We start from the raw sequence: 9,496 nt of genomic DNA, 5'->3' as shown, positions 1-9,496 counted from the left end.
TTGATCCACTTGGCAGACGATGTACTATTCATGAAGTGCAACCTCAGTTTGATCACAGCTTTTCCATTTGAAAATCTGTTGGGCAAGATCCATAATCAACTCCGCACTTCCTATCGCCCGCTGGCACAATTGTGTCGTAGACTTTATGAGCAATCATCGTTGCGGAAAAAAAAACCACAGTTACCACCACTAATCGAGATCACCAAGATTCGCCATGGGCGAGTGAGAGAAATTAAATATAAGCAACTTACAATAACCGCTTCATCTCCTAACAACGTGTTACTTTTGAACAACGGAATCATTATGAGGGTGCAAAAAATATTTGGGAATCCTGAGACTCCAGAAATGCTACAAGTTAAAGGTGTCATCTGGAACAAGGATCAACCGATATATAAATATCCTTGTGATTCTACCAAACTGGAAATGTGGGAACTTAAAAAAAAAACCTCCAATACTGTCGTAACTCGACCAGTAACTTTAATCAGTAATAGGTTGGTACAGTTGTCTGTTGTTAATCAAGACGGCGAAAAACGATGTTTTGCTGTGGGAATGCTTCATTAACCCTTTTCACCCTGCCGGACTATCTGCATCGAAAAAAAAATTTTCAACTGATTTGTGACGTTTGTATTCGAAATATCAAAAAAAAAAAAAAAAGATGATACGATTTACAGAATGAATTTTTAATATTAGGGACCGAAATTCTATGAAAAATAGTAATTATGTGTTTATGTATTCAAGGTGAATAGAAGATTCTTCTGGAATCGGTTTGAATTAATAATGACTGATCAAAAGTGACCCGTGATCCTAATTAAATTTATTTCATATTCCATAAATCTTATTTATACCTACTGTGCTTGGGGCAGCCGCTAGCAGATAAACGGACGCGCAGTAACCTGAGTTAGTAAGGTAGCTGGCCACTTTCCAGAGACACGGTAGGTATATCGAGTTATTTACATTGAGCACACACAATACATATTTAAATTCGATATGCCATACTCACACCGACAGACAGACACATGAATACCCTTTACGCTGTACATCCATTTGCGATTGTGCACGCATTGCGTTTGCTCGTGGCTGGGCCTTAAACTTGCGCGCGCCTTTCATCATCTGACGACGCCGTATTTTTGGCGGCAACGGGTAGACAGTTTAGTTGCTAAATACCTAACGTCGCGTCGGTGATTCGAGCACGAGATTATGAAATGTGATTATACATTATCGTTTGAGGTTTATCTGGTTGAAATCATAATATACGCATTCTTCAGAAAGGTAACAACAAATAATTGGTGTTGGGTGAACATATTTTCGTGCACTAATTTGCACAGAAACGCATTTCAAGTTTTGTAGGTTATGTTGTCGCCCTCGTGTCGGTTTGCTCTACAGCCATAAGATATATTGTAGAGTTTGATTAGAAAGCTTCGAAATCGAGACTAAACTTGTTTCCAAATTGAAAAGCTGTTGTGAGGACACACCGCAATAGAAAACTAACATATAAAAAAAGATAGCTGTGCCTGGGCTTGGACGCATATCTAGCGGCCAACCCTGGATACCTGTCTTACCAATGTTTGTTCCAGTATAATATAAAGTTCAATGATCAACACTAGGGCGACGATGTGAATTTGTATACTTCGATTGTTTATTTGGATCTTCACGGTACAAAAGATGATTTTCTATTAACCGTTGGAACAAGTTTTTTTTTTTTTCAATTTTTCATATTTTAAACCATCTAGATGAAAATGTCTGAAAATGAAAAAACTAACGATGGGGTGCAGAGGAAGAGTAAAAAATACAATTACCTGCTTATAATGTTTAACAAACGTGGTCCGAAAACTGGTCAAAAAGTCTATGATTTTGTACCCGCTAATTGGGTATACGTGAGCAAACAAACAGGAAAGTTGGTGGTAAAATTTATGCCACCACCTTACCTTGACGAAACCTCGGATCTATTACATCATCTCGTTCGAACCTTGAGTGATCCAATTGATGACTGGCCGGAGTATAACGTCCAATTGAAAGGGGGTGCTGGTAAGTGTATTTCAATATTTTAACATACTTCTCTGTATGTTTATACTTCATTACTCGGGACCTTACCTATATCAGTGAATAAATTTCCATCAGCTTTCGTTTATTTTCTATCTCCGCTTTTGACCACCAGATGTCATGTCTCCCTATGTTGGATCCCAATAGTTTATAAATCCTTACAGAATCTTATGAAGATGCGGAGACACGCTTACAGGTATTAGACGCTAAAGATTATGCTTTCACCACCGATGCTGATGAAGCACCAGAAGCAAAAGCATCTGAAATTGTACGACAGCTGAAGCAAACAAAGCTTAAAGTTAGCGCTGAGACCGAAGCTGCTCTGCAAGTTCCAGAATTGAACTCGGACAAAGAAGAAGATTCGTCAGCCGCGGGACCCATCAATTCTACTCATCGTCAGCTATCGAAACCTAAACGTAGCCGATCAACTCTTTTGAGTAACGAGGGGACTTCATCTGTTTCAAAAGGTCATGATCAGAATGGAAACTTTGACCGACAACATTTAAAAAAAGACAAAACGGATGGGACTACATCTGGTTCGAAAGCTCTTGATCAAAATAAAAATCTGAAAGTAAAAGATTTAAACCAAAAAAAATCGAATGGTGTAGGTGAAAAATCAACCATTATTAATATTGACAGCCAAGCTTCAACATCCCAGAGAAGCAGAGTCAATCCAATTGACGAGAACTCAAATCTAAGTAAGCACTTATTATTGATTGTAAATAAGAATTTTAAACGTAAAATGCTATATTATTCATCTTTGTCATTTTTATTCATATCAATAATTATTTTAACCATTTTTACTCCAGGTGAGGAAAGCCTTCCGGAGAGTGCATTTTGTCGATATTATAGTAGGGATTCCCGATTATCTGTTGGTAACATTTATACCGATTCCGAAAGTGAGGGCCACATTGACATCAATCGCGTTCTACAATTAGACTCGGTTAAAGAAAACAGTCTTCAATTGTCTGGAAGATACTACTGCCCCAAAACTCTCCCTGGCAAAGATTCAGTTTCTAGTCATAAGAAACCCTCGAAGTCCAAGTCAGAGAAGACAGGCCAAAAAAGTTTTAAATTACGTAAGTTCAATGTTGATGTTTACTAAAATATGATTACCAAATTAATATAAGAAAAGTGAGACACTTGAAAAATATACATTATTTTTTCAGGTGATGACCCAAAATCAAAACCTGAAAGACCAGAAGATAATCCTCAACAGAGTGACCCTAAACTAAAAGCGAACAAAGCTAAAAATAAATCTAATTTTGCAGATTTTAATAAAAAATCCAATAAAACTGGAGAACACAAATCCAAAGATGACTTCACTTCTGGTAATTATATGAATAGTAGACGATTTTATAGATCCCGAATTATGCTATATTTATATTATTCGTTGATGTTATTATTTCAACTTTTAGATTCGGAGCTCCTTTGGCAAATATATGAAGATTTACAAAATGTTAAACTTGACGTAGCAGAAATCAGAGCAAATCAACGAAAAGAAGAAGAAATTCGACTCAAGGTTGAAGTCGAACAGGAAATACAGGAAAATTTTATTTCCAAACATAATTTGGAGTTACCGTACACAGAGAAAGAAGCCTTCGATGAATTCAACTCAAAGTTGCTGAGCAATAAAGATTTTCGTGAAGCGTTTGTGAGTTGAAATGAAATCTACATTGTTTCAATATAATTACAATAATATAAAAGAGGCATACAAGATGAATTAAATGTGATATTTTTAATTTGCTCAGATGAAGTCCTTAGTCAAATTATTTGATAGGGATCTTATAGCCAGCAAAACCTTGAATAACATTTTGAAGAAATATGTGTCACGTAAATTGGCTATGCGACACACTGCGATGAAACGAATGCCAGGCAAATTCTTAATGAAAGATACTGCATTTTTCGATTGCTTGCTAGGTAAGTAAGGATTTTAAGAAATGAGAACAATTGCAGAAGTAAGTAGTGAAACTGAAAAGCTTCTTTCTTTCGCAGGTGTTTTTGCTTCGACACACCGGGACAAAGGTGGCAAATTCATTTCGGAATCTACTTTTTCCAGCGTCTTAGGAAATGTCCTTGGGAACGCTAAGGATTGGGATGGGAAACGGAATAGAAAGAATCGAGAGTCTGTTTCGGATGAGGTGGGTTCCGACCAAGCGAGTAGTGGTGTGGATGAAATCAGAAACTAAGAGTAACTTCACTATGAAAGTCGAAGTGTAACAAGAAATATATTATTATTATAGTAACCGTACTAATATTCTTACTAAACTTCAATAATAAGGATATTTTTGAACAATCTAAGGAAAAAAAACTAAGTTTGTGATACTACTTTGATATTACTGGTTAATGTTCCTATCGATGATAACAGAAATAATTTAAGGAATAAACTAAGTTTGTGATACTACTTTAAAACTGCAGGTCAGTGTTCCTATCAATAATAAGAAATAATCTAAAAATGTGAAAGATATTCTAAAATTTGAATACCATGTAAATTATTCGATACTATATGGTAAACGTTCCAATTTATAATACAAAATAATTAAAATATTTTGAGTTATGTGTTGATTTATTTTTTATAGGCAAATATTTGAAAAAAAAAATCATTCATAAATTCGATACCCCTAACAAAACCTCGTCAGGCCACGGTCGGGTAGCCCGACCATAGCCTGGCCAGGAGCCCTGGCCGGGTCATGGCTAGCCGAGCGTGACGATTCTGGGCGGGTTCTGACCAAATCGCCCGACCAGCGCCCCACTAAAAGCCGGGTGCTCCGGCCGTACCCCGCTTAGCGCCCCAGTTCAATTTCCACACGGGAAGGTAGTGAATATACATTTTCAAATCGAACCAGTTCGTAACCGATAACATATGATGTGTTTTTGTACTTTACGAAATTTAGATATTTTACCATTGTTCCGTCTTTAAGCATGCAACAATCATTTGTAGAATTATTACAATTAATGGAATAAGAATTCTGACGCAGAACCTGGTACTGTTTGCATGTTTTTAAATCACCAATTAAAGGACCTTCGAAGTGACGTTTGTGAAAACCAACATTTATATGCACGTCTTCGTCCGTCGTATCAGTGGTAGATATATAATCGTATTCGGCAAGTCTCCGAGCTATCTGCTGAAGCGGTCTCTCGCCTTTCCGAGTCATTTTTATAATCGTAGACATATGATTTTCGAATCTAAAAGCGCTGAACTCATCTAAGGGACCAAATTTTCTGACGTCCTCAGCAAGATGTAGTAAATTATGAACATTATGGGACATATGCTTAAGTCCATATATATTTCCAAAAGAATCAACAAAATATTGTAAAAGTTCTTCTGCATACTTTATATTTGAAGGATTTTTTGCCAGAATCGGACTGATCGGAATTGTTATCGCCACATGCAGAACTAAAAAATGCTCGTATAAGTTTTTCTTCAATACATTTTTTAAAACTATGGGACCTAAGTACAGAAGAAATTGACGGTACTCTGTCGCTTTCCACAACTTGACAAATTTTAATGACCTTGGTTTTCGCACAAAATCCGATGGAACCCACTTTCTCAGCCTAATTAATGCACGAGAGATTTTTTTTATGTCGTAGGCGGATAGCCTCACGCTAAGAGGCCCACATATCCAGAGCAAAAGCAATTTTTGACAATCCCTAAGCATATTAGGTGCATGTAGTCTAGTGGAACATTTGTAACCAATCCTAAGTGAGGTATTCTAGAAAGATTTGTCGTTCCAATTTGATAGTCGTCCTGATAAATATAATTTCTAAAATTTTCATCGGTTCTTAGAGTTATATTTTCACCTGCTGATGGAAAACACATGGTATGCTCTAAATATTCTCCTTCAATATTGCATTTTGTACAACTGTTGTACCCATTAAAATTTTTGATTTGTAAAATAAATGCTTTAGCAGGTGCGTCGCATATCAAGGCTTGAATTCTGACATCAAACTGTTGATTATCAAATGGAAGACCATTATTGATTAAAGTCACTGCTTCGTTAATGAACATGTCAAGAAACTCGTTAGCATTGTTAGGCTTTCCTTCTCCGAAAAAGGCCCCAACAACGTAAACTTTTTTCAAAATATCATCCGAACACAAAATTGGCCAAAGACTATATTGTGACGATTTTCCAACAGGAGCGCCATCAATGTTTATCATCAAGTTAATATTCCCAATATTGTGTCCAGCTTGCTTTCGATGCTTGACAATAGATTTGACTGCTTTTTCCAGTCCATTATGCCAATATTGGCCACCAGCGATACAGTGAACATCTGTAGACCGAGGAGTTTTGAGAAGTGCTCTGTAATCTTTTGGCAATTTTGCGTTTGTATGTTTTCTCAAGATACCTAACAACGCGTTAACAGAACCTCTCGAAGGTCTATGAACTGCTATCCATTGGCGGAAATCGGCAACCAGTGAGTTATTGTTATTTGATAATTCCTGAGAACTTCCTGAAGAATTTGCAAGATTTGAATCATCCGAATGATTTAAATCATGGGCTTCTGTAATATTTGCAATACTAGGTGTATTTTTATCGACATGCTCATCTACATTCGTTTCAACGTCGCTACCTATTACAGAATTATATTCACTATCTTGGCTACTATGTACATCATCATGTATTTCTGATCTTGATGGTACACTTTCAAAATTTGGTCCATCAATAGTAACATCAAAATTTTGAGAGCCTGACTGGGTTTCTAAACGCTCGAGTGTATTTTCATTGTCTTGACCGGATAAGTTTGTCTGTTCAAATGACATAGCTTGCTTCATTCTGATAATACTTAATTTAGTTTGTTGTTCAACGAGTCGACGTTTATGTCTATCTGAATAGCGGTCGTTACTTTTTCTTTTACGTGTCATTTTCTGAAATCAAATATCATAAATAATACAAGTATAATAAAGTATAATATTCAATGTTGCGAACATAAAACTTTGAATAACAAAAGGTCAGTCAATAATTTCTCATTTGATGTGCAGGAAAATGAAAGTTTATTCTGAAAACAGTCTGAGAACTAATGTTTGTCAGGGTCTACTATACAGTTGACTGCAAAGTTAAGTTGTTTAACATAAAATATACACTGAAAATATGGACGTAATGCCACTATTGATATTAGATTAGTGTGATTGCCAATCGAATGGTAGCTGGTTACCCAATCATTTGATCAAACATAAACTAAATGGTTGGTTAATAATAGTCTTACCTAAAACGTATGTTGTATATTTCGAATACACAGTTGACTGTCAGCTGCTCAACCTTTTCCTGCAATTATTACAGATGTTTCAAGATTTAGTTGTAAATACATGAGTGTGATTCAAATCAAATAACATGTAATTACTGATCGGCGGTCTCCACGCTAGTCTGATATCTTTCTAACTAAAGCTAGATTACACGAGGCTCAAGGTGGTATACGCCAGATTGAAATAACGTATAAGCAGAATGTTTTGTGAGAGTATATTCTGCTATTTTATAATCAACAATGATAGGAATGTGCATAAAACTGAAGCTGACATAGGACGTATATACAGAGCTCTGTACATGCCTTATACAGCTTTTTATGAAATAGCCTTGTTCTATTTGGGCCAGCGAGATACACTAAGTGTTTCATTAGGGCCCGTCTATATGTATAGCGTGAAAAATAATTATAATGCATAATAATATCCTATAATAATTATAGTTAAAATGTTAAAAACGTACAGTTTGGAATATACAGGCCTCAATCAGTAATTAACTAGTGAAAAGTAAACCGAAGTTTGATAACGTTCGGCGTATCTTCAAGTTTCAATTGATCAAAGATTTAGTATAAATTAAAATTAGCCTTTATTAATAAATCGCGACACTATACGAATATCGGAATATGCATAATTTAATACTGCATAAGGCAATTATGCCGTATCGTGTGATTTTCCATCAAGGAGGAAAATCATTATGCAATTTGAAGGATAATTATCAGGACGAATTTTTCTTTGGTGAATCATTTTGATTTGGATAAACGAAGATCTGTTAACCAAAAAATATAAGAAAAAAACCAGAAATTTCCACACACAATTTTCACTATTTCTGACTTTTTCTAAATATTTGGTCAAACACTCTTAGTTCATCCAGATCACAATGATTCTTCAAAGAAAAAGTTATCCTTCAAATACGTAGCATGTTTTTTTCAATTCTATGGAAAAGCAAACGACTACTCACTCGTGAGAGGTCAACTGCGGTTAGGAAATAACCTTGTTGAGTAAACTATAAAAAGATTTAATATTATAGATGTTTTATAGTTGGGAAGTCAACGATCGTAATTATTTTATTTGATTCACAGCTTGCCAAAAAATTATAAGCAGTATAGTACTTTCTGTTCACACATAAGCCGGTATTTCAATTGCATACCATTCAACACGTGGTGGCCAAGAATAGCCGATTTAGCAAGCAAACTGCAGAACCGCGTACATAGCAAATATGCACGTAAATATGTAATTATGCCAAGTAGCTAAGGATATTTTTTGGTCTAATTCTCTACACATTTATTGGAAATTAAACATTTACTTACCAAATATCCACTTTTCTTGCCACGTGGGTTTCTGTAATTTTCTCAAGAGATCCGTGGTATCTAACGACCTGTGAAACGCGGTGCAAAAGAACAAGAAAGCTCGAGAATGAAGGATGGAAGAGTGCACGACGCTGCGCGACGGTGATGCGCGAAAAATTGGCGCGCGACGCTCGAGCACGTGCGCTCGAGTATGCGACGTGATGCCATATTTTTAGGGTTTTTCAGCGCTTCGTCGCGGATAAAACGCGAATAAATAAGGCGCGTTAATTTGAATTAATATAAGTACGACGGTAATTTTAATAAACATATACGTAGAATAAGAATGTGAATAAATATTATAATATTACGATTAGTGTAAACCGGTCACCCAGGAATCAAAAAGGAATGTTAATTGTTGATGAATTGTTTAGTTAAAATATAAACACTGCTTGTTTATTCTCATATAGTTCAGACGTAAATAACGAATATTTATGTATCCGTTTAAGGCGTTCGAAACCACCACCTCCAATACTTGAATATTCTAAACATTGGAATTTGGAAGTATCTGGTCAATGTTATACTGGTTTTAAAGTAAACACGCATTCGGCGTGGAGGACACTTTCGGGCCTGTTCTCACGAGTCCCTTTGGCAACTTTAAGAGTTCGTTTGATTTACTTCCGTGTAGAGTAGGAGCGAATCCGAGGGAGAATTGGATCCCCTCTCGATTTAGGGGCTGGGCTTTTTCCGCCCACACATTTTTCTGAGGTTTTGGAGGGAATTAGTTTAGATCGCATTAACACGAGTGCTGCAGACTAGTGCAGACCTATTTCAATCTTTGACATTTCGAGAAATTGTGACGTGGATTTTTCCCGCTCTTTGGTCACTCGGAGAAAATGACCGAGAACTTACCTCGTGCACAATAAATCGGCGTCCA

General features: G+C 36.2%; 1 protein-coding gene and 1 long non-coding RNA gene across 2 annotated transcripts; one reads left to right on the top strand and one right to left on the bottom strand.

Moving 5' to 3' along the window:
- Nucleotides 1-1,736: 1,736 nt before the first annotated feature.
- Nucleotides 1,737-4,452, top strand: LOC124222303 (putative leucine-rich repeat-containing protein DDB_G0290503). Its single transcript, XM_046633123.1, has 7 exons — nucleotides 1,737-2,025; nucleotides 2,205-2,738; nucleotides 2,850-3,119; nucleotides 3,210-3,371; nucleotides 3,459-3,694; nucleotides 3,792-3,960; nucleotides 4,036-4,452. Exons 1-7 carry the CDS (start codon nucleotides 1,737-1,739, stop codon nucleotides 4,227-4,229), a joined length of 1,854 nt encoding a protein of 617 aa, XP_046489079.1. The 3' UTR covers nucleotides 4,230-4,452.
- Nucleotides 4,453-6,808: 2,356 nt separating this feature from the next.
- On the bottom strand, nucleotides 6,809-8,693 carry LOC124221052 (uncharacterized). Its single transcript, XR_006883719.2, has 3 exons — nucleotides 8,584-8,693; nucleotides 7,246-7,304; nucleotides 6,809-6,907 (listed from the first exon to the last, which is right to left on the bottom strand). It is a non-coding gene; the product is annotated as an uncharacterized lncRNA (long non-coding RNA).
- Nucleotides 8,694-9,496: the final 803 nt, after the last annotated feature.

The sequence above is a fragment of the Neodiprion pinetum genome, chromosome 6 (genome assembly GCF_021155775.2).
Source record: "Neodiprion pinetum isolate iyNeoPine1 chromosome 6, iyNeoPine1.2, whole genome shotgun sequence".
Taxonomy (NCBI): domain Eukaryota; kingdom Metazoa; phylum Arthropoda; class Insecta; order Hymenoptera; family Diprionidae; genus Neodiprion; species Neodiprion pinetum.
This window is presented reverse-complemented; position numbering and strand designations above follow the sequence as displayed.

What these genes read in the sequence shown, in the direction of transcription:
- LOC124222303 (XM_046633123.1), top strand. Translation starts at nt 1,737, where the DNA reads ATGTCTGAAAATGAAAAAACTAACGATGGGGTGCAGAGGAAGAGTAAA. An exon ending in CAAAGATGACTTCACTTCTG is followed by an intron (nt 3,372 to 3,458) that starts GTAATTATATGA and finishes TTCAACTTTTAG; the next exon opens with ATTCGGAGCTCCTTTGGCAA. An exon ending in ATTTTTCGATTGCTTGCTAG is followed by an intron (nt 3,961 to 4,035) that starts GTAAGTAAGGAT and finishes TTTCTTTCGCAG; the next exon opens with GTGTTTTTGCTTCGACACAC.